The sequence below is a fragment of the Lonchura striata genome, chromosome 30 (genome assembly GCF_046129695.1).
Source record: "Lonchura striata isolate bLonStr1 chromosome 30, bLonStr1.mat, whole genome shotgun sequence".
Classification (NCBI taxonomy): domain Eukaryota; kingdom Metazoa; phylum Chordata; class Aves; order Passeriformes; family Estrildidae; genus Lonchura; species Lonchura striata.
The window spans coordinates 4237156-4262072 of NC_134632.1; the positions used below are offsets into that span (position 1 = coordinate 4237156).

General features: G+C 49.2%; 1 protein-coding gene across 4 annotated transcripts; it reads right to left on the reverse strand.

Moving 5' to 3' along the window:
• Positions 1 to 1136: 1136 nt before the first annotated feature.
• On the reverse strand, positions 1137 to 24360 carry NUDT3 (nudix hydrolase 3). Of its 4 annotated transcripts, XR_013341268.1 has the most exons (6): positions 24214 to 24360; positions 13135 to 13245; positions 5026 to 5070; positions 4308 to 4392; positions 3151 to 3565; positions 1137 to 2015 (listed from the first exon to the last, which is right to left on the reverse strand). XR_013341268.1 is itself a non-coding variant. In XM_021535988.3 (5 exons), exons 1-5 carry the CDS (start codon positions 24310 to 24312, stop codon positions 3396 to 3398), a joined length of 510 nt encoding a protein of 169 aa, XP_021391663.1. In that variant the 5' UTR covers positions 24313 to 24360; the 3' UTR covers positions 1137 to 3395. The 4 variants fall into 4 exon arrangements, 3 of the variants coding, with proteins under 3 accessions (XP_021391663.1, XP_031362838.1, XP_031362839.1); XM_021535988.3 differs by having other exon boundaries at positions 1137 to 3565; XM_031506978.2 differs by lacking the exon at positions 24214 to 24360 and adding an exon at positions 13342 to 13516 and having other exon boundaries at positions 1137 to 3565.
• Positions 24361 to 24917: the final 557 nt, after the last annotated feature.

Genomic DNA, 24917 nt, shown 5'->3' on the forward strand with positions numbered 1-24917 from the left:
CTGCATCTGGCTGTGTGAAAACACAAACATGTTAATTTGGGATAAAACAGAGAGAACAGGCAGGCAAACCTACAGCTCTGGTACAAGGGGTGCTCGCTGGACCTGTGCAGCCTCCAGGATTTTGATCCCTGCTCGCTGTGGAATGCTGAACACAGCTTCTGCATGGAAAAACTGAGGCAAAGGCCCAAAGCCCCTGCTAGATCCGGGAACTGAGGATTCCTGACATTCCCTACCCACATTTTTAGCCACTGAACACTTTGTGGCCACACAAGGGAAAAGCCACACTTGCAGATTCCAACCCCTTTTCATTTTTCCCTTTACAGAGTTTGCTTGAAGGCACATTCCAGCTCAGGCTAAACGAGCTGCCTCAGTGCTCCACAGGAGAGCAGGGAAGAGCTCACAGCGTCCACCTACACTGGAACAGAACTGGTGGGAATCCTGATGCTGCTACTCCTTCCAGCCCCAAACCCAGCTCCCACCTTCCCCCCAGCACCAGGGCAGACAGGTTTGGGTGCTGAGGGACCCTGATGTGCAGCCCTCAGGCTTTGCCCCCTTCCATCAGCTGCACCCTGCTCACACCCCAAACCAGCACTGAGGACCAGCCAGGCAGGGAGCAGATGGCTGCTGCTGGTGTCTGGGGACACTCGGCTGAGCCAGCTGAGCACTGCTCCCACGGGATGCTGAGACACAGAGTGACACCCCACACAAGGGGCAGCTGAGGTAAGAACCCACTTTCCAACGCTCCCAGCTCGGAACAGCACGGGTTTCAGCACAGCTGGAGCCCCAGGCTCATCCCTGGCACTCAGCACATCCGGGCTGTGGGAGCACAGCCACCCTCCCACAGCTCCCCCGGGCCCCACACAGACAGGGCAACGCTCAGTCCCACACCAATTAATTAACACCAATTTAGACAAAACCATTCCAGCTGCTGGGGGTGCAGCAGCAGGAACCTCAGATGCTGAGGAAGATGGGAATCGTGTGGTGCAGGGAGAAATTTGGGGAGCACAGAGCTCAGGCCTGCTCGGAAATCTGCATCTCTTCCATCAAGTCTGTTCCTGCCCCAGGAGCCATTTCCAGTTACAAGGCAGAACATCAGCCACTCCGTGGTAACAGCATCAATCCATGCCACATTAAAACACTTTCTTGGCACAATTTATTTTTTCTGACCCAAACAAATAAGCCATTAGCAAGTCATTAACAATATTCTACCCTAAATTGTCAGTTTAACAGCCCTGTAAAAACATTTTTTAGTTTAGAAACAAAAGTGTGCATGCTGCTGATATTAAAACTGCAGTTACTCTTTCAGGAGTACCAGCTGTTTTGTTGCAAAGCATTTCCAACATACTAATCTGTACAGTAGAGACCAAGACTCATTGAAGGCAGTAGATGGCTGTGTCAGGTGCCTCGCAGGGCACGGGGACAGCGACTCTGGGAATTTCTTGGACACTTCCAGATAGAATATTCAAGCCCTTTTGAGAGTTTGGTTCAGGCTGACCAGCACATAGTGAGAAAGGATTGTACATTCGTCTCTAAGTTGAAGTGAGCTGAACTGGTGTAATTTAGGCTCAATTCCAGACGCTTGGGTTTGAGCTACTCCTTGAATAATGGGCTGTTCCTTACGCGTGGTTTTCCATGTCAGCGATCACTGGCACTGCTTTTGGCCTGGCTACTCCACACCGATGAAAGCAGGGAGAACAAGGAAAGGAACAGAAGAGGATCTTAAAATGAACAGCTTCTTGCCAAACCAGCAAGGATACCATTCCCCCTTGTCCCAGGCTCCATGGATATTTCTATCGGATTTTTATATTGTAAGCGCTTCTCAGGAAGAGAGAAAACTCCAGAACAGTGAGTGTTTATTAGAATATTTTTTGTTAAATAAAGAGCAGGAAAAAAAAAACTGAAAAAAAAAAAAGTACTGCAGATTTAATTTCACATCTTGGCTCTGCTCTGACAAAGGAGAAGTTACTGAACTCAGCAACCGCTTCTTGTCCCAAGCCAGGGATTAATTAATGCCCCTCCCAAAACTTGTACCTGTCCCAACCCACCCCCCCACACACACAACCCCAACCCTTCCCATTTTATTTCCCAACTAGACAACACTGTTGGCAAATCAAGACAGCATGAAACTTACAGCAATAAAACAACAACCCCCCCGAGTGAAGCGTGCCAACGCATCGGGGAGCTCTGCTGTGCTGCTCCCCAGGAATGCTGCCTGCGGGAGGCAGCTGTACCTTTCACGGAGGGCACACCTCAAGCACGCTCCACGGTGCCACCCTAAGTGCCGCAGAACCACAGGACAAGAGACCGAACACCTGAATTTTTGAATTATTTCCCCCCCACAGGGATTTCTCTTCGGGGTGGAGCGCGGTGAGGACGGTCCAGCACAAACCCCAGGTGTCCAGCTGGGCACGGCGTAAGGCATGTGGACAGAGAGGCAGGATGCAGCGGGAGCAGGCGCAGCGCTGCTGAGCCTCGCTGCAGCTGCAGTTTGTCCGTCCGACCCCCCCTGCACCCCCGGCTCCGCCGCAGCCGGCGCTGCTGGGGCTGTTTGGTTTTGGCCGGCGGCTCCAGACCAGCTCCGGGAGGTTTCCTGGGGATGGAAACGCAGAAAGGCTGGCGGGAGCTGTGGGAGAAGCAGCAGGGATGTCTGCAGGTGATCCGAGCTCTGCCCTCAACTTCAAGTGTCACTGCACTAAATCGGGAGATACTGGTTGGGGAGTAAACTGGCCCAGCCACCAGCACTGTCACAGAATGTGTGTTTTTAAAAAACGGAGCAAAAGGCAAACAGATTAATCGTGAACCCTTCTTTTCAGAAGCAGACCAGGATTAAAAAAAAAAACCAAAAAACTCCCGCAAAATTAAAATGTTAGATCCTCCATCTAAAAAAAAAAAAGTTTATACAGATGTGCTGCGAGTAATCCCCACACGGGTCTGAGCAGCACCTTACAGTACAGACTAAGACTTGAAGAGCTGATCTCACATTGGAAGTCTTTTAATTAAAAAAAAAAAAAACAAACAACCAAAAAAAAGTGGCTCTGGCTGGGGTGACACGAAGGGGACACTTGGAACACTTCAGAGCACAAGGCAGATGAGGGGCTGGCAGCCTCCAGGCCGTGGAGCGGAGTACCGGGAAAGGGGCACTTCATGCACAAAATGTATTTTACAAAATACAGATCCAAAAAAAAAAAAAAAAAAAAAAGCAAAAAAAAAGCCAACAAGAACAAAAAAAAAAAAATTCATCCCACCTTGCACTAAATCGCAGCACTCTGAACACTTGCTCTGCCCCAGGCGGCTGCCCATGCCTGGTGTGAGGGAGGAGGCATGGAAACGGGGAGGGGAGGGAAATCCAGGTCTCAGTCTGCTTTTGGGAATTGCTCTCGCAGGGACGTCGTCAGTCATCTGATGTCGGACACGGAGCTCTCGGAGTACGGCGTGGTCATCACCGGGGTGCCGTTGTTGGCCAGGCAGCCTTGCCTCAAGGTCTCAAAATACGAGGCCTGCACTGGTTTATGATACTGCAGAACTTTTATGGCATCCTCTATCTTAAACCATTCCCTTTTCCTTCCTGGGGGCAAAGAGAGAAATCAGTAGGTGCAACAGAACGATGTTCTCTGATCTCAAGGGTCTCCCCCTCCAACCTCACACTGACAACTCCCCATCCCCAGGGACAGTTGTTTGTTTAGGGCACTACATCCCCTGTCTTGAATTTCTTAATAAAAAACCATTATTTTGCTATTTCTGCAGTTTCTATTTAAAGCCAGATGCTCATTTTACGACAACTCACAACACACACACCAAGCACTACCCGATTTCCACCAGTTTGCAAGTGGACTTCAGGTTCCTGTGGACAGCTCTCAGTTCTTACTCTTTCCATAAAGAGCCTGAGGGGAGTCATGTTCCATTTGCTGCAGTGCAGTCACAAACCCTGTGGCAACAACGGGTTCATTTCCACTTGGGAATCCAATTTAAACACAAAGGTTTCAAAGGTAACAGGGAATGATTAACCCACACTGCTCACATATATTTCCTCTAGTCTCAGACAGGACAGTTCATCTTTGCTTGGAACCATCCAGTGCAAGAACTAAACACAAAATTGCTGCGCAGGCAGCTGGACACTCACTTGGCTTTTCCCGGGTCACAGAGATGACAAATCATCGATTTCACCACAATTTTTTTTCCCAAGCAACCAAAGGACACGCCACTGCAACTTTTCCCAACGACACTCACACAGACTCCGGGTCGCAGAGGGATGCTGAGCTGACCTGTGGTTTGTTTCCATCAGCTAAGGCAGCATGCACCAAGCTTACCAATATTGACAGAGTCCTCCCAGTCCTCCAACACTTCGGTGACGATGAGTACGTAAACATAAGTCCTGTGCTTCCTGTCCCGGTTCTGGAAGGCAAAGGGGACAGGGTAAGGAGCAACCAACAGCACCACCAAACCTTGTTAGGCAGGAGGGCACTGGGTACTGCAAGATGCAAACTGCCCACCTCGGGAGCAGCTCCTCCCACAGCACAGTTCATTCTTAACTAAAAACTGTTGTGTTTTAAATCAGAGAGGTCCGGGAGTGTTGATAGGGATACCCAAAAGTGTAGTTCCTCATCTGTGGAGCAGGGCTTTGTGGACTGATGTGCTTACAAATTAGTTCTTCAGCTGGGAAGGTTCTGACCTATTTCCCATGAGTTTGAAGGAGTCAGTGCCAGAACAGCAGCAAGAAGAGCCGTGTCTGGTACCTGCTGACTGTGCCAGGTGTGGCTGTGAGTGCTACAAATGAAGGGGGACCCCACTCCCCCACTTTTGGCAGCACCAAGAATATTCAGCCACACCAGTTATCACCAGTGATTTCACTGAAGTGCCCACTGCACAGATCAGAATTGCTGAGCAGGTGTGTTTTTATTGATTTAATAGTGACTTTGACGTTTGCACCAAACCAGCACCAGCTCACCCCACAATCCTGCAGAGCCATTGTTACTCCAAGATGATTTTTTACAACAAAATTTCACAGCACCCACATCTGAAACTTACCTCAAAAATTCCCACTAATCTTCCTAACGTCCCTTTCACTCCAGCCTAGGGAAGTTCAAAGAGAAAAGAAACATGCTTTAACAACAGCTCAGTACGTGTTTCCTACTTGTTGTGCAGGACCAGTTCCTTTAGGACAGGAAGCAAACGTTCCAAAATTCTTCTTGTCTTAAACCAACACAGTCACAAGGCAAAAACCAGAAATGTATCCCAAGTGCTCAACATCCAAGCATTCCCAGGGTTTTTTTCTTGTTTTCCTACATTCAAACAATTTTGAATTCAATCTGGAGGAAGAAGAAATATTTGAGGAGTTACTCTTTGCATACCAATACAGTCCTCGTGACCAGAATCTCCTCTGCAGGTTATTACAGCCTGAGCAAGAGGAAAATTGGCTTTGGGGTTTGGCAGTTTTACCCCTTCAAAATCAGAGTTTAAGGAAATAAAATACGTGTAAGACATCTCACTTACACCCCAAGAGTGATGTGCCAGCTCCCAGGTATTTCAGGGGTGTCCTGCACACACCTGAAACAAGCCAATATAAACACAAAATGCCATGACATGGCCCTGGCAGCAGGAACTAGAGAGGTTTGGATATAACACAAAGGGCAGATGCACACTGAAATAAAGCTCTTGAATCAAGCCAAGGCACAAATCAGGAGATCTAAGCAACACTTCTGCCTGTTTGAATGCTACTGAGGATGTACCACTCCATCACTTTGGTGTCCCTTTTGGCACCTCTCTGCTGGCTCCCTCCCCACCCTCCTCAGCTCTCAATCCCAGCCCACTCTCCTGCCCTTGTTTTATACTCCCTCTGTTTTATGACTGTAAATGGTTGGAACTCAAGTGCTACAGACAAGATGAGATCTTGCTCCATGATTTAACAGGTCTGAACCAACCCACACAGCCTGGCACACGACCCAGCCACAACAGGGAGGTAGAGTCGGCTCCGTCTCCAGCAGCTGGAACACATCCCATCAACAGCCCAGGGAAATTGTGCCTCTTGCAGATGAGATACAGAGATCTGATAATGCCAGGCTTCTCTTTTTTTAAAAAAAAAGATGTTTAAGTCACATTAATGATAAGACAAATTCTCTGTCCTACTGACCAGCTGCCACACAGTCTCGTGATGTCAGAAAGGAAGAACTTTCTTTAATGAGACCATTTTCCTGGTTAAGTTCCAGCCTACTGCACAAAAAGGTACCAGAGAATCCAGCCAGAGAATCCCTCACTCCAACAGCTGCTGATGTGGAAATGCCCCAGGAGCAAAGAGTTTGGAGCTTCCTCACTACCAGCAGTCAGAGAAATCTATAAATCTGTTGGAATCTGAGGTATTGATGATTTTGAGATTGTAAAAAGTCTCTGTGTTTTTGCCCCGTTGCCAAAGCAGAAGCCATAATTGGTCTGTGCTGGTTTCCAGGTTGTTTATTCTGTTGATCTCTCACATGTTCTGCTGCCCTGCCCAGCTCTGTCCTGCAGGGCAGCGTGTGGGGCTCTGCCCTCAGTGGGATGTGACAAACATTAAATACCAGAAACTCCCTGGGCTGCATTTACAAGAACGTGCCAATATCTGTCACCTACATTGGACAGTGTGTCCCCAGCCTGAACCAACAGAAAAATGCCAACACCACAGTGAGACATGGAGGGCATGAAGAAGGAGAAAAAGGACAAGGCACATCCAACTTCCTCCATCTTGTCCCCTTTGGACCCCTCATCTAGAATTCCAAAATTTTACTTTTGCACCCGTGCCACACTTAATTATTACTGATATCAAACCCTCAGAGCTGGTAATTCATCCTGTGAGATTGAAAACTCTTTTCCATGGCCAGAGATCACAGCCAGTGTCTCTGGGGCTCTGTCCAGGGGGTTCCTGAGCCCTGCCAGGGTCCCAGGGCAGCCAGAGGGAAGCCCTGGATTCCCACATCAATCCTTTTGGTAACGCACTCACTGAGCTCCACATCTAGGAAGCGAATCAACCGAATCTCCCATTTCATTTTTGGACACAAGCTCTATTGTCTCAGCAGTACTTGTGACATCCTGCTGGGCCCAGAGGTGCCCCAGTGCCCGTGACTCGGGGGCTGTTTCTGGAGCAGCAGCCCCACGAAGCAGCAGCAATCCCCAGCAGGTCGGTGCCCCGTGCACAGCGGGCACTGCCCGCTGACCTTTGCGGGCGAGCGATTCCCCCTCCTGTGCCAAGCCTGTGCCAACCCCGCTGACCTGGCCTCAGCCCTCTCCCAAGGCATCTGGAATGTAAATGCTTCAAATGCATTTCCCTCAAGGAACTCCTTCAGCACTGGGGTTTATTTTTAGCTAAGCCATGTTCAACAGGCAGCAGAAACACAGGGAGGAACTGGAGGATTCCACCTTCACAACATACGGACATGAATGCATTCAAAGGTGAAGCACAATCAAATATTTCTGGAAAATAATTGTCTTAAGCCAATGCTTCACTGGTTCCTGGAAAAGGTTGTTGAATTTCTGCTCTCCCTACCTGCAGGCACTGAATCAGAAGCCAGGGATTTTGTTGTGATGGTTTAGTGAACTCTCAAGTCTGACTAGAAATAAATTTATCTCCAGGCAACTGGCCAGCCTGGAGACGAAGGATGAATTCTGCTCAAGCAGCCTCCCAGGCAGTTTACCCCAGCTCTAGAACTGTGCTGGAAGTAGCAGAGGGAGGTGAGGAGCCCTTCCTTCTGTGCTGGTAAAGAGATGATGGAAATAATGCTGTCTGCAAACCAGGATCCTCCTGCTCTGTCCTGCCTGGTCTTATTTGCCCCAAAAGGCACAAAAAACGATGCCAAGACAAACACGTCTTGTAGAAAAATCATGTTGCATTATCATCACACAACTGGAGAAAGCTCTAAGCTTTGCTTCACACATAAACTTTTCATGTGCAGTTGAAAATGGTGATATAAAAGAATGGTATGGTTCAAAAAACCCCATTAGGCTGATTTTATAAAGCAAGTTCTTACCAAAGCCTGCAAAAAACATCAGCCACTGCTCCTGGGGGCCAGTGCCTCTCTCAGCCTTTTTCCAGGTAAAGTGATTTTAAAGACAACATACAGGACACTCAACACCAACAGGATTGTCATACACCTGTTTTTGATGGAGCACTAAACTCCCACACCAGCAGGAGAGGTTGTCCAAGATACCTGAGAAAATAACTTACAACTGTTATCACTAACAAGTCAAGCTTGGAAGCAGCAAGAGAACTGCCAGGCTCCTCTCTGGGCAAGCTCCCCATCTCCTCCTTTCACATGGGTAAGAACATTTTCTTGAAGAGTTAAAGCACAGTCCCAGGCTCACCCAGACCTGCAGCAGGGTCTAAATCTTAATTTGCAGCAGATGACTCAGGAATTTTCTCCTAGATAGTAAATTAATGGCCCTCCTAGCCCAGACCAGTGAGTGAGGCAGAGGAGCACAGTTGATTTTGTGCCCCTCTGAGCTGGAAGTGCTGCAATCCTCCAAGTACAGGAAGAATTCCAGGGGGATGCTCCTGAACCCATCAGCAGGGGTAGGACAGCACCAGCACCAACTGCTCCAGCTGCGGGTGTGGAAACAAAGCAAGGCAATCACACAACAGGATTCCCTGGGAGAGGCACGCTCAGGTACAAGAGGACACACAGAGCTGGCAAAATGAGCTTTTCCCCTGCTCTGCTGATCTCAATCAGTGTTCAGGGTTCAGGGGAGGAGGAAAAGGCAGCTTTGGCAAGAGCACATCAGCCACAGACACTGCCAGAGGCAGCTGCCTGCCCAGCACACACTTCAAACCCCCAGTGCACCCAGAGGGGTGGGCTGGGAGCTCAGGACAAGGAACAAAAACCTGGAGGAAATGAAGCTTTACTAGTTCTGCTGCTCATGGAACAACTTGTTTTAATAAAGAAAAATTACTGAAGCCATCCAAGAACAGCAGGTTCAGGTTTCAAAGCTGAAAATAAGTTGGGGTCAGATGCAAAAAGCAGCCTGCAGCAACACCATCTGTTCCTCGGGACAGCTTTTATTTCCTTCCATCTGAGCTAAGGAAAATGTGGGTTGGAATTTCAACTATTTTACTTTGCTCTATTAGGCTCAAAGCCTGCATCTACTACAGATTACTGCTGGGCAAGAGAACTGTGGTGGAACACCCAAATATTTGCCTAAGACCTACACTACTGAAGGTGCAAATCCCACCCAGGAGGACTGTGGACACGTTTGGAGGATGCTGATTCCAGGCCAGCTGGGCAAACTCTGATGTCTCACAGAAGGTCAGACTCATTCATCTAATTCAGTACTGCATGACACCTGTATTTGCTTCTACACTTGTGAAATAGAAATGAAATTCAGTATCAGAATGAAGAACTTTAAGACACTGCAATCGTTTTTGTGAAGTCTGAGTACACAGGGTAAGGGACAGTGACTTTGAGCCATCACTTGCACTGGGTATGACCAGCTAGGAGGGGTTCAAAGGCCATCATGTCATCATTCATCTGTGGCTCCTGCAGTACTTAAAAAAAATCTTCCTATTTTAGCACCGAAAGGTATCAATATCTGTGTTCTAAATCACTAACAAAATACATGAAACAGGAAAGATTATCTATAAAGCATGTTTAGAAGAGGGGAAAAAAAAGTTCCAGCAACCAGATCAAAGTACTGCTGTGATGGACTATTCTTGAAATTGGCACCAATTGCCTGTTTGATCACAGATCAAGCACAGATTATCTGGCTTTTGACTCCCATGAAGAAAGAACAACCAACACTCCTGCAGCGTTATAAAATTTGACATTTACTAAGTATTTAAAGGTCAGGATGTGAAGAATGCTCTAAGTGAAAAAGGAACTGGTGCTGAGTGTGACAGATGAGTGTGGAGGCTTTTTTCAAAGTCACTCTATAATAAGTTTAAGGCATCTATTTCTAAACCATGATGTTCACCAGTTGCTCACACCCATAAAAACCCCTTATTCCTAAGCAAAGAGCACACTCCATGAGCACCACGACCTGTTTGAAAAGGGCACACACCTTCCACAAGGTGAACTTTAGAACACACGTGGAGTTCCCAGCTCTGTAAGACCGACTAGAGCACTTCTCAGCAACCTGTCAAAAATAAGAGGTTTCTTCTGAAGAGGCTGCTCTGACCCAGAGCTGCTGTGTGTCTGCTGTCACTCTGCACAAACAATGCCCAACAACTCCAGTCACTTCCAATTTCATGCAGACAACAGGGAGCATGACAAGTGTTGGTACCTGTCTACTTTAATACTTGTGCTGGTACAGACTAATATAGATAAGGACTACTTCAAACTAGGACAAGGATTTGAACTCAAACTGGGACAGAGGGATCACAGCCTTCACTCAGAATCAACATTTCATTTTTGGAACAGAAAGAGGGAAAGGTTAGGTAACTTTAGATGGCAATTATTTCTGCAATGACATGGATAAACCCAAACACATACACAGTAAAATTAAAGCAGTGAATGCAGAAGTTAAAATGTTCATTTATGGAAGCATGTTTTGAAAAAAAAATGCACACCATGCAAAAGAGAATGAATTGGGAAGAGACAATCTATTGTCATTCTTAAAAGCCACAAGAAACAGGAAGTGTCCCAAGTTCTTACAGCTCTTCCAACCAGCTCTTATTAAAAATTGGAAAAGGCATACCAAAGTCAAGGAAAGAAACCCCACACATTTCTCCTACAGCTTTGAACATTGCTCATTGCCATGGGGGAAACTGGATTTTCCCTCTCCCACCTTGAGCAACAAACTGGAACTGCTCAGCTAACCTGTGTCCCCACGAATGGCTGTCCCAGGGGAGAAGCAAAGACCTCAAACTCAGAAATCAGCCTCAGCTCCAAACAACCCCAGAACAGCTGGATTCACATGGAAGGGAGAGCAAGGGCTCCCAGCTGGGAAGGTGGGTGCTCCTGTCTTTCCCAACACTCCTGCTGTGCTCCAACAACATCCCCCTACACCCAGCAAACAGCCCCCAACAGCTCGAGGCCGGGGATGTGGGGGATAATTCTGTGTGCAGACCCTCAGTGGCAGCACATGAGCACAGCCCAAACGGGGAAGGCCTCACACCCCTAAAGCTCTGCCAGCACCACTAGGTGCTGGTGTCAGACAGCTCTGTGTCAGCTCCTCCACCTGCACCACCACCCGAGGCTGGGGGTGCCCAGGTGAGCCAGGGATGAGCCAGGGGTGCCCAGGTGAGCCAGGGGTGCCCAGGTGAGCCAGGGGTGAGCCAGTGGTGCCCACATGAGCCAGGGTGTCCAGGTGAGCCAAGGATGCCCAGGTGAGACAGGGGTGAGCCAGGGGGTCCAGGTGAGCCAAGGATGCCCAGGTGAGACAGGGGTGAGCCAGGGGGTCCAGGTGAGCCAGGGGTGAGCCACAGGTACCCAGGTGAGCTGGGGGTACCCAGGTGAGCCATGGGTGTCCAGGTGAGCCCGGGATGAGCCAGAGGTGCCCACATGAGCCAGGGGTGCCCAGGTGAGCCGGGGGTGCCCAGGTGATTCCCGGCTGCTCCCTTGGCTCCAAGCTGCTGCCGCTCCGTGTCGGGAGCGGCCGGGCAGAGGTGCCTGGCCGGGCAGAGCTCAGCCCTGCCAGGCTGCCAGGGCTTGAGTTACACTGGCAGCGGGCAGGGCTCCACGTGAGCAGGGAACACCAGCGGAGGAGCGGGATGATCTCAGCCAGCCCAAACCAGTTCCTGCACGGCCGGAGCCCAGCCAGGGCTCCCGTCCAGCAGCGCTGGCAGGGAAGGAGCGCGGCTCTCCCGGGGCGCCGCTGCCCGCGCAGGGAGTGCCCCTGCACATTTATTTTAGGGGTTGAGAGGCTCTGCACCTCCTGAATGAAGCCTGGACTTCTGTATCAAATTGCCTCATTATTAATAATGCTTGGGTTGAAAAGCAGGAGTCTGCAGCTAAAAATATTTCTATTGTTCTGGTTACACTCGCTTTGGCTTGTAAAGCAGTTGAAAGGCTGCCGAGTTACTGGAAAAGCAGGAGCTGGGTTACAAGCTGGAAATAAAATTTGCAAGAAGCAATTCCCAGTATTAGAGGGAATAAAAGACACCTAAAAAAATAAACTTTGACTGTATAATCTCTTTCTGATAAACTGCTAGATTATAAAAATCTCCAAAGAGAAATATGCAACACAAGATCTGCCACATTTGGTTAGTCCAACAGTCTGAATATTCAGAGTTTTGTTAGACGGCAGCACATTCTTCCAAATAATTCAGGAAAAAACCTGCATAGACCAGACAATTCAAAAAAGCAGCTACAGGAGAAGCTTCCTCCCAAGTCCCATCAATTAGCTCTTGCTTTCTGTTCTGCACAGAGCCCAAAGATTTATAACCCTCTCAAAAGCATTTTTAATCCTGCCTTATGTAACTGTGAACCTACTTGGCCATTCTATCTATAATCATGCAGTCATTTCTGAACCTAAGCATCTCCCCAGTTGGTTAATATTCAGAGGCAAATTCCAAAGACATGTTTTACATACAGTGCAGTCAACTACCATTTACTGCCTTTACACTTCTTATGAAGAAAAAAATTGTTCTTCCAGCAGCTTTAAGAGGAAAATGTGCCTTCTCCCTACAGCCCATTGATCTGTGTTTGATCTGCTGTTTGATCTCCTTCCTGAAAGAGCTTCAAGCAAAAAAGAGAAAAGAAACCAACCAACCCATGCACGCTTTAGGAATTGCTGCTGGTAACTTATGGCCAATTTCACTTATTCACATAAACCTCACTATATTCTAAACCAAAAACATACTTAGGTCCCTATATTTGTATTGCTTCCAGTGGCTCCTCAGGGTTTATTTCTACCTTCTACCCAAGTACTGGACAGGTCCACAAAGGCACAGCTGAATTTTGAAGCTCTCTTACAGAGAAAATGAAGCAGAGACTATATATATATTGAAGTGACTAGAGCTGAACTTTATTTTCAGTTGAAGGTATCAGGCAAGGACAAGTTCATTCCAACTGAGAGGTTTAATTACATTCCCATGCTCTCTTATTTAGGACTCCGTTTTCCTCCCACGTGGGATGGGGATATCACCAGTGACCCTGTCTCCCTCTCCACCTCAAGGAGAAGAAGGAAGAGTGATGAAAACAAACCCACAGAAGCCAGGAAAACGGTGAAGCCACTCACCTCCTCACAGACCTCGCGCACGGCGGCCACGCCAGGCTCCTCCTCGGGCTCCATGCCACCCCCGGGGACAATCCATCGGTCTGGATGGCGACTACTGCTCACCAGCAGCACCTGTGGAGAGCAGAGACAGCTGATGGCACCCCCAGCGCTCCCCTTCGGAGCCCAGAGGTTGTCTTTGTGCCTCACACACCCCCAGACACGACCCACCCAAGGCAGGGTCTTGCCACTGCTCGCTTCTCCCTCACAAATGTGAGCTCGCTTCTCCCCATGCACAAATTCCATCAGCAGCGACACCGAGGCACTCCCACACTCCGTGTTACTTCAGCCACTGCCTCTCCCTGCTCTGATGCATTGCAGGAAAAACTCTCCTTGCACACCAAAACGCTCAATTAGCACTGGGCACAGCATCACCCACAGTGTGGGTCCGCTGCAGAGTCCTCACAGCTCAGGCAACAACACAAATGCACAGATGCTGCTCAGCACCTCCACCCTTTGCAGAAGCACCCTGATTTAATTCTCCTGGTGCCTTTGGCCTTGCCTGTCCCTGCAGTTCTGTCACTAATAACACACACATGTCCAGGAACTCCCACTGCACTATTTATGTGCAATTATCTGAACAGATTCTCAGCCCCACTGTTTGTCACTTCTTTTTTGCAGTAAGCACTGAAGATTCAGCTCTGGAGCCAGCACTTGGCTACGTTTGGTTTAGAGGAGGTTGTTTAATGAGGTGAAAGCAAAATGAAAGGCTATATTAAACCTATTAAACTTAAACTCCTCTAAGAAAGGATTGCATGGAAGGACAGACTTTTGTGAGTGAGAAAAATGGCTCAACCCTCTTCGCAGGAGGGATTTGCCATACACATGCTTTGTGGCAGGTTTTCTTGAAACAGTATTTTTTATTCCAGGGTAATTCTGCTCTGTAGAAGTTCAGGTTCTGATTTGCCACCTCCCAGCAAGACAAACTCTAACTACCACTCTCAGCTGGCTACAGACTGTCCTAAAGAACAGCGAGACGCTGTGCTTATTAAATCTACTTGCAATACATGCATGAGCAGAGATGGAAACTTAAAACAACACTAATACTGTTGTCCAGCTCTCTAAACAAAGCTTGTTCATTAGAGTTATCCTGCTGTACTTCATCATTTCATGGGCACAAAGCTCGGAGCCAAAGCGACTTGCTCCAGAAACTTTCCAACATACCAGTCCAATTAGGTTCCAGGCCAGCTGTAACAGTGTCAGACATTTGGGAGTTGCATTGTGGAGACACTGCAATCCCAGGCTTTACTGGGGAAACACTGATTTGCCAGTAGGATATGAAAAGATTTGCACTAGTTACCCAAAGGAATCTACCTACAGAACTCAAAATTAAACTTCCAAAACAAAAACAAGCACAAGATTTCCAGGATTTTTCAGTTGGTTTATCTTGAAAATTCTCTGACCAAACTCATATTGGAAAAAAAATGAAGCTGCATGAGCCACCTCAGTTCCACAGCTCCAAGTGGGATGGTGCCTGCCCTGTCCTCTGGCCAGGCTGTGACAGAACAACGTTTGCTTTACAGTGACATCCCAAGTGTTTGGAAGGCAGAATTCCTTTCCTCCAGGCATCCAGTCCATGTAAAACACCACCAGAAAGCCATGCCTAAATAGGGCATGTGAACTTCATTCATCCTCAGAGCCCTTGGGACAGCAGCCAGTCCCTGACAGGCTCCTCAGCCACCTCAGTTTGCCACTGTGCCTCTTCCTAGCACAGTACTTGACTTCTACTCCATCCTCACTCATCATCCAAAAGAGCTTGGACTCAAATTCCTGACTCCAGGTCAGTTGGTGATTCTGAGGACAAAGCTAAAAGAGCAGGAACAGCCATTTCAAGTGCACCTTTGCTGCCAGGTAGGAAGCACCAGCTCCGCCACCTCCCATTGGAATTGAGAGCTCCAGCTTGAGGGGAAAAAAAAGCAGAAAAATATAAAAAAACCCTGCAGAACCAGATCTTTGAAAGTCAGCACAGCACATCTCACAACCCTGAACTCCTGCCACCTTCCAGGCGTGAGAACAAGGATCTGCTACAGAACCCTGGACACAGACTGCCCCAGGAAACCTGCTCGGGCTGGGACAATGCCTCAGCAACACACCAGGAGGAACTTCTGGGTGCAAACAATGGTTTGAGGCAAAGTAAATTAACTTCAGCTGCTCTGGCAGTTGAGCATTTTCTGAATAGAATTAACATGAACAACCCTTGCTGGGAAGGAAAAACCTGTCATTCTCACACTTTTATGTAATCAGACTATTTCCTGTTTAATAAAAAGGAAATCCCATCAAGAGAGTGCAGGAAACAAGCCCTACAAGGTCATTCTTTTAAAACAACTTCAAACAGGATATTGCTACCAATGAGCTCTCCCAAGACAAAGGGGCTGAGTTCCAAACAAGGGGGAGACATTGCTGTGCTGGAAAAAAACCACACTTCCAACACCAGTCCTGGATCCCAATACATCCAGCACATTCAGAGGGATCAAGGAAAAAGTTGTCATCATCTAAATCCCAAAAAGGTCTGGGTTGGAAAGGGACCTTTGAAGCCCATCTCATTCCACCCCCTACCACCTTCCAGTAGACCAGCCCAGGGTACAGCTGGCTTTTTAGCTCACTAACTTCTTTATTACATAAATAACTTTGATTTTAATACATTCTACAGTAGTTAATTTAATCTAACAGCCATCAAAAAATAAAACAAAATTTAGTTATGTTTTTAAATCAGGCTAGAACACTTAGGGAGGTCAGACATTTCCATTTTATTCTTGCCAGGCAACTGTGTTTAAAATGGCTACTGAGACTCTTGGCCTGCCAGGAATTTTGGAGTTGGATTTTGGAGCCACATCCTGCAACCTTTTTGGAAAAGCATTTGCAGGTAACACACATGTCACATGGCCAAGTTGTGTTTTCCAGGATTTCAAAGACAATTATGTCATTTCAAAGCAGGGAAATGAGCAACACATCTCTGGCAAGGCAGGAGGTGGCCCTGCTGAAACTCTCCCACACAATCCCCCACAGAAGAGAAAGTTTAGAAAAATAAGCCAAGTTTGAAGTGTGCAGCAGGGGCTCGAAGCAGAGAACCTTCAAAGCTGCACACAACAAACAAACCCAAACAAACCTGAGCAGTACCAGCCCTGCCTGGAGAGACAGGAAACACACCAAGACATCTAAGGCTGCCCAGACAGCCACATGGAATAAGGAGCTCCATGGGAAAAGGGGTAAAGAACTTGTCCCTGGCATAAATCTGGGCATCCCCCATACACAACACTGACTTTAAAACAACCGACACAAACCTGCTGTAATTCACATGGAGGGGTTTTTTCTGTCTTCTTCTCACAGGAATAATGGGGCTCTGCAAAGCAAGAACTGGGCAACCAGGATCAGGCAGAGAATTAACTCCCCTTTTGTGGAACAGAGGAGAAGACATACCCAGGTTCTCCCACTCTGTGGTGGATTTAAACAACATCCACCACCCATAAATAAAACAAGAGCAGCTACACCATAAGGAACACGATTCCTCGAAAGAGGCTCCACAGCAGCATTTGAGCAGACAGAAAGGGACCTCAGCCCTGCAAGGAGCTGGGCCACATCACAAGTAGAAAATGAGCTGAGAACCTTCCAGACTTCCAGGAAAAGCCAGTGCTCCCCACCTGTGCCAGCCAGGGCCCGGCAAGCTGGCAGCCAGCAAGGAGAACAGCAGGCAAGATGTAAAATCCAGGTCTGGCCCAGCAGCCTCCTGCTGCCAGGAGCTGATCCATAGCTGCTGGCTCCTGACACAGCCTCTGCACTGCCTAACAAGCTTCCCCTCAATATTTTCAGGCTTTCCCTCAATATTGACATGCTTTCTATCAATACTGTCATGCTTTGTATCAACATTCAGCCGTAAATCACATTGTTTGCACAGAGAGTGAAGCACAAACCTCCCGGCGTTACACCTCCTTTCCCACTCCAGCATCATTTATCAGAGCACAGCTTGCAAGGAAACTCTGCTGCCGCAGAGGCTGCAGGAGCTGGGAGGAGAAGATGGCTGACTGCAAGGCTTTTGCTGTTCAATCTGCCTTTGTCTCAAAGTTTCAGTTTAAAACGAGTGTGTTCTCAGGAGCTGAGCTGTGCTCCCATGTGTCCCATGGCCAGGCACATCCCAGAGCTGGTACTGTGTCCAGCATAACAAACACCTTGGGTGTTTCACTCAATTCTCCCAATCTCCAAATATCAGTCCTGTAATGCTTTTCTACCTGAAAAAAGTGGGATGCTCCTTTGACCACACCAAATCACCTTTAAGCCCTACGACCAGCAAGGGGTGAGAACTGGAGCAGCAGGAGAAGAAGAGGGACACGGCCGTCACCAAAGCTGTGCAAAATTAATCTCATTTCCCCGGCAGCAACACAGCCACGATGACTCCCCAGCAAATCACGTGTTTTGCCAAACTGCAAAGGCAGCTTGCCCCAGAGTGCACGCCAGGGCTCACGGGAGGGCTTCTCCCACCCTCTTGCTATTCCAGGCACGTTCTGCAGCTCGCACATGGTAGGAGGGAATCCAGCCGGTGGTCAGCAGGACTACAGCCGGCCCTGCACCTGCCAGCTCAGCAGCTGGGACCACAACACACACTCTCACCAGCCACAGAAATCCCTCCCTGCCCGTAACAGCCTGTCCTGCCAGGAGCATTCCAGTTCCTCAACAGGATACATTTCCTTAGACAAGTGTTATTTTTGCACAGGCACCTGCAGCAGGCTCCGTGGGATAATGGGATTTAATGGACAACATGGGATCCAGGAGCTGGAGGTGGGAAATTCACGGCAGGACGTGCAAAAGGGAAGGGATTCGCACTAGAGGACTTGACAAAAGTAAAGCACAAGTTTTGGAACGGGAGCAAGAGGTGAACTGGAAGAAGTTCAAGTCATTTCAAGTGCTTGGATCGCACCTACAGTCCTATAACCAGAGAGGAAAAAATACAGCAGATTTTGTTGGTTTTTAGGCTGCTGGTTAGTATAACAATAATAAATCACCACGCTGCTGCTCTGGCTCCAGAACTCCACAGGTCCTGTTACTGCTACTGCAGAGCCACTGCCTGCTCCTACCAGGGAGGAACACAATCCCAAGTCCTCCCCCTCCAGCGAAATTATGGTTTAGATAACCACAGAAATTATCTGCAACATGCCTTCCCATGCTTCAGGAGCAGCTGAACCGCCTGCAGCAGCAGCCGCTGCTTTCAGAAGCCGAGGGCTGATAAGGGGCACTCCCAGAGAGAGACCCCAAACCCCAGAACCTATTTCCACCTGTCAAAACCAGTTTGGTGACCACTCGGTGCTTACACAACTTGTCCAGGTGCACCTTTTCTAGGAGAAATGCTGGCTTGTAAAGTGCCTTTCTGAGTAAGGGAGGAAAAGAAGCAATGAAGAAGTGTTTGGGATTTTTAGAGAGCCCAAATGACTCTGGTTGTCAGCAGCTGCACACTGTTCTCATTAACCACCCTACTCAGGACATACAACATGCACAAACTCATGGGAAACTGCTCAAACAGAAGTAGTTAATTCTACACACAGCATCAATATATGTCACCTGCAGGAGGAGAAGTAACCCCTGAAACATCTGACAAAAATCTACCCAGCAGGTGATCGTACACCTCCGAATTTCACAGGTTAACATGAAATTTCTGAGAAAGTGTCAGTGTGCAATATCCAGCAGCAGAGACAGGAATTCTGAAACAAACACAAAATTTGAGAGATCTTTGACTGGTCTGTGTAGTCAGTCCTTCAGCTGGATATAAAAAGAACAAGTGTTTGAAGAAACAGAAGCCCTGCTTCCCAACCACTGGATGTCACCTACAGCACTCCCACATGGATGTTTGCTATTTGTAAGGTAGAACTGAGTTTGTTAATTTTGCTCTATCCAAGCAAACCAGGAGAACTCTCCTTATTTTAAAAGAACATAGAAGTCTATGCACATGGGTGGGTTTTTTTAAGGGAGAAGGTTGTTTTTCTGGATTGTGAGAGACCATCCATGGAAAGATAAGGTCCCCTGGCAGCAGTCCCTGCTGGGTACAGCCCCAAATGCTGGTACCTGTCTGCACACTGCAGGAGTTTATCTGAAGGGTGCTGAGATGAACCAAGTAAGGCAACTGGGTGTGGCTTTTTTTTTTTTTTTTTAAAGATGAGGTATAAAACACACAGAATGAGGAGAAAAAGGTAGCAAAAGCAGCTCTGAGTCAAGCACTAAATGGATCTGCATTGGAAGACATTCCAAAGCAGTGTTCTGCAGAGCACAGACACAGCCAGCACTGTTGGGTCCTTCTCCACAGACCCAGGGTGGAGCACACCCTCCTTCCATCGTCGTCACTTTTCCCTCAGTTGCAGCAGAACAAAACTGACTCAGTTCTTCAGTTTCACAACAGCTCGCTGAGCTTCCAGTAAATTAAGTGAAAATTTAACAATTTTCGTCCTTTTGTTGTCTGGGAAAGTACAAGAGACCATGGAGTAGCTTGTAAAACTGTTTAGTGACAGCTGCTTTTGTGGGAAGGCAAAACACTTTTTGAGATGAAAGCCAGGTTTTGCAGAGGTTTATCCATGCTCCTGCTCTGGGAGAACACAACCTACAGATTCTACACAATTTACAGGGCTGAGAGGGACAGGAGAAGCACAGGCAAGAGATCCACTACCAAGCTGGACTTTATACCCCTGGAGATGTGGTAACAGGTCAGCAGCAGACCAGGAGAACTTCACTTGGGTTCAACCACAACCCTCTGATGCAGCAGATGGGAGCACACAGCCAAGCCCAGCCATCAGAACAGGGATTCTGAGACTATTTCACAGCAAGCAGGATGATCATATGATGCTGGGCTCACTTACATCCCAGCAGTGAGGCACTCGGAGTGGTTTGAGCTGTTTTTGGTTTCTGCTGGAGCCAAGGCACAGGGGACAGCCCAGCAGCACCTCGTGATCCCCACCACACTCGGTGGGTTCCAATCCCAGCTCTGCTGTGTTACATCACAAGCTGGAGTAAAACAGGCCCGGGAGAGGAGAGGCCAGAAGGAAAAGAAAAAAGGTTCGTTTGCATTCCAGTGGCTCTCCCAGGGGCCACGGTCCAGCTCTCCCCGTGACCACCGTGACCACCGAGGGCTCAGCTGTGCCAGGGCACCGGCCCCTGGGTGAAACCTCTCTTCTCCCAGCTCCATTCAGGCCTCATTCACTGCTCAGAAAAGATTCTTCCCGAGGCATTTCATCAAAAAAAATTAAATAAAAAAAGAGTCTTTAAAAACACCCGTGGTTAACGAGCAGTTTGTCCTTTCACAGACACAATGTGGGCATGTTCAAACCCGGACCCACGGCCCAAAGGTGACTCTTTATCCTGTCAAACATCACCTCAGCAGGACATCAGCTGCTGGGGCATTTTCTGAGATGTTTCCTCATGGAACAGCTGGTCCACACAAAAAAACCACACGTGTGTTATGTAAACACCCTGGTGGCAATGCTGAGGAGCAGGGACACCCCAAGCAATGAAGTGACCCCAGAGGTACCACAGGATTTGGGAGCTCTCCCTCCACACTCCTTCCACAGTTCTGCAAATATCCTGAGAGTTCAGTCCACGTGAAAAGATGGGAAAAGCAAAGTCCTGGTGTTTGGCTGCTGGAAGGTCCTTTGAAGTCTGTTCCCTCTCTCTGAATGAATCCTGTTGCTGCCCCAGCTCTCCCAGTTGCCCCAGGAGGTGGAATCGTAGCTTGGGAAACCACACACAATTTGGGGGATTTCCACAATGCCCAAAAAAATGTAAATTTTTTTCTCCATTTGAGATTCACACTGAAATGAATTCTCCCTGTGCTGCTTTTTAAAGGAATATGTAACAAAGACTTCTTTTCAGCCAATGCTTGGTCTTCCAAAAACGTTCCAGAGCTTTTTTCATGCCCAAAAGTAGCGGCCTCCAAATGCAATGCAGAGACAATGTGCGACCTCCAGCAGCATAAGGAAAAAATAAATCACATAAAAACTAAAAAAGAACAAAGTTCTTTCTGTTAAGACTCTCTATTTGCAAATGTAACACCAAACCAAGGACATGGTGTTTTATCAATCTCCAGGGATTGCAAAGATTTCAATGAAAAATATATCAGTGAGCTGAAGAACCAGGGGGAAACACCTAAGCATACGAAAGTAACCTCTGTAAGAGTAAACAGAATTCTCTTGTTTCTTCTTGTCCATTGACAAACTTTTTAAATTCAAGAAATAATGCGGGGTTAAAAACAGGAAAAAATGGGATTTCTGAGTTCATAGCAGGAAATGAAGAAGAAAGGCAAGACCAAAGTTCTACTATTTCTTAAGCACTTAAAAGGAACAGTAATGAGAAACAGCCAGTCCTAGGAAAAATCCTACTTTAATATAGAAAGTTTAATTTATTTATCAAAACATTCTTATTTTCTTCTCTCTTTTCAAACACTAAGCTTTTAATAGCTCTTTAATGTACATACTTTGGCTCTGACTCTTTCTCCCCTCCCTGGAGAGACCTTTTAAAGAGATCTCAATTTCCACTTAAATAGAAGCAATCAATAATAAAATACGTCAGTAACATTAGAAAGTATTATTGTCCAAGAGCAAACCAAGAAATCTTTCACAGCCATTTTATATTCTGTGCTTAAATGTGTACAGATGACACCTTTCTTGCTATCAAAATTAAGTGCAAGTCGCAGTGAGTGGACACCAGGCAGCTTCTTTCAAAGTTTATTTAAAAACCAACAAATGAGAATTAACCCAGGAAATAATTAGAAAGGAAAATTAATAAGGTGTCCTGCTTGCTGATTTCACTCATTGACACAAGTTTAACTTCAACACCTTTTGACCAAGGCCAAGTGCAGGATCTGAGCACAGAGTCCATCCCAGTGGGGTTAATTCTGTGGGATTGGTAAGAACTTTCCCAGATGTATTTGTGACAAGCCCTCTTCCTGGGCAGCTCCTGCAGCAGGGCTGTAACAGGTGGGAGCACAGGAGGCACTTTCAGCTCAGGGTTCAACTCCCAGCTACCACACACAGCCCTTCCCTGCCTCATTCCTCACCAGCAGCACACATAGCACACCCTGAGGAAACCAGCCCAGCCAGGAGTGCAGCCACTGCTCCCTCCCCGAGCTGTCCCAGGGCAGCAGAGCCACTGCCAGCTGTCACTGCGAGCTCAGGGACGAGGCCACCAACAGCGACCACAGGGACAGCACAACGCTCACCCAGAGCCTGCCCTGCTCACAGAAACCTCCCACGGGCCCCCAGGAATGAGCCAGCACAACCAGCACAGGGAGCCAGCTCCCTCAAACCCTGCCTGAAACCAGACACAGATCGTTCTACTCCAGCCCTTACCTAGAAACTAGAGCCTGAAGGAGTTTAAATTCAACCCACTGCAGGTGGAGACCACAGCGAAGACACAAAAGGGGTTTTGAATCTCAGCCTTACACCAACCTGACAGCTGAGCCTGCTGAAGCATCCATCCCACGCCAGCGTGCCTTGGGAACGAGCTCACTTTCCTCCTTGGAGCTCTGAGCACTGTGGCACTGCCACACAGCCTGGTGTCCCCAGCACAGTGAGAGCTCTGTCACCTGCCATAACACACCTCGGTGTCCCCAGCATCATGAGGGCTCTGTCACCTGCCATAACACACCTGGGTGTCCCCAGCACAGTGAGGGCTCTGTCACCTGCCATAGCACACCTGGGTGTCCCCAGCACAGTGAGGGCTCTGTCACCTGCCATAACACACCTCGGTGTCCCCAGCACAGTGAGGGCTCTGTCACCTGCCATAACACACCTCGGTGTCCCCAGCACCATGAGGGCTCTGTCACCTGCCATAACACACCTCGGTGTCCCCAGCATCATGAGGGCTCTGTCACCTGCCATAGCACACCTGGGTGTCCCCAGCACCACAAGGGTTCTGTCACCAGCTCCCACGGGCCGGAGGGATCAGCTGGAGCTTGGGCAACACTGCAGCCTGAGGTGTGTTAAAATAAAACTCACAACCGGTCACACGCTGAGTGCCTCAGGCACCTGTTAGAAGTACTTTTCTACCCTAAACCACACTGCATTCACACATGGCCAAGCCTCCACCGTCTGGAGAAGAGCCTGCAAACTGCCCCACTAATTGTGTACAATTCATCAGGGCACTCCAACGCCCTGACCCACCCGTGCTGAGCACCCCCAGCATCACCACACAAAAACAATGATGGTCCTCTTCATGGTCAGTCCATAAATTTCCTGGAAGTCCGTGGGAAGGATCAGCTACACTGAACACTACACCAAACACACTGCTGTCATTTCAGACCATTTCTGCTGAAATGCTGACACTCCTCATCACGCCAGCACAGCTACAAAGGGCTTGCAGTCTCCTTCACGTTAAATAATAACTGGATGTATGCTAATTGCCTTTCCTCCAGTGAACTGTCTGCATTCCCTCCCGATTTCCTGTAGCTACAAATATGATAATCAGGAGAACAAAGACTTTAGCACAGCCACTCGGGCACAGCAAATGCAGCGGAGTGTGTACGCCTGACTCCAGCAGCAGCAGCAGCAGAAGGCAGACCTGCAACCTCGCTGCTCGGAGCACCCCGAGCCCACCTTCAGGAGCTGTCAACAAAAATTGGTGTAAAACCGCACACGGGAGCGAAGTTTCTCACTGGAACTTCCCGGACAATGCAGCCCCTTAGCAACGCGGCCGTTCTCAAATCAACCGATCCACCTTTATTTCCCACTTCCTCCCAAACTCTCCGGACAGCAACTTCTGGCACTCCATCAGTCCCCTTTTATCCCAGTTTCTTTTTATAAATCCAAGGTCAGGTTTCCTCTGCCATCTCATGTGATGCACTGGACTGAAGTTCTGCCAGCGTGGTCGGTCCCCACGCTGCCAAACCCCCTCCCGAGCTCCCCTCCGCCCGTCCTGCCGCCCACCGGGCATCTCCAGCGGACACAGCAACCAAGCGGGCAGCGCCAGCTCCGCCAGCGACGCCGAACGACGCCTATTAAAAATAAAACCCCGTTGCACCGAGTCCCCCCCACCCCGGGGCGGCTCGGGGGTCCCGGGCCCGGCCTCGCCCCTCACCTCCTCCTCGCTCTCGCTGCGGAAGCACAGGCAGGCCGCCCGCTTCTTATAGCCATCCCCGTCGTAGGTGCGCGTCTGGTTGGACTTGAGCTTCATCATCCTCCGCTCCGGGGGCGGCGGGGCCGGAGGACGCGCGGCCCGGAGGGCGGGGGCGGGCGGGACCCACCGGGCGGCGAAGGACGGGGGGGGGCGCGGGGGGACCGCCTGCCCGCGACAGTCTCTCTCTGGTTCTCGCTTCGTGGGTCTCGCTACGCGCTGCCGCCCTTCGCCCGCCTCACCCCTGCCCTCGCTGCCGGCCGCGCCGCCGCCACCGCCCGCGCTCCGGCCACCGCCGACGACGACCGCGCCGCCATCTTGGGGCTCGCTACGCAAACGGCGTAGCGCCGCCGGGCGGGGAGGCGGCGCTGCCCCTGCGGCCTCACGGAGCGCCAAGTGCGCAGCGCGGCTTCCAGAATCGCTCCCCCCGCGCTGGCGGCGCCGCCACGCCCCCGCCCCGGCTCGCGCGCTCTACGCCATCGGCGCGGGCCGCGTTCGGGAATAGGGCGGGCGGCGTAGAGCGGCGGCGGCGGGCGCTCGGCCTTACGCGAACGGCGCAAGGGGCCGGGCCGGCCGCGCGCACGTGGCCCCGCGGTGACAGCGGCTCCGCGGGGACGGCAGTGCCCGCCCTGCGCCGCGCGGGGGCGCTGCGGCAGCGCCGGCACCGC

Excerpts from the sequence above, each read along its gene's own strand:
- NUDT3 (XM_021535988.3), bottom strand. The coding sequence starts at position 24,312 with ATGATGAAGCTCAAGTCCAACCAGACGCGCACCTACGACGGGGATGGC. Across the intron at positions 5,071-13,134 it reads TGCGCGAGGTCTGTGAGGAG|GCTGGAGTGAAAGGGACGTT; the intron begins GTGAGTGGCTTC and ends GAACTTCCCTAG. Across the intron at positions 4,393-5,025 it reads GATTAGTGGGAATTTTTGAG|AACCGGGACAGGAAGCACAG; the intron begins GTAAGTTTCAGA and ends TTTGCCTTCCAG.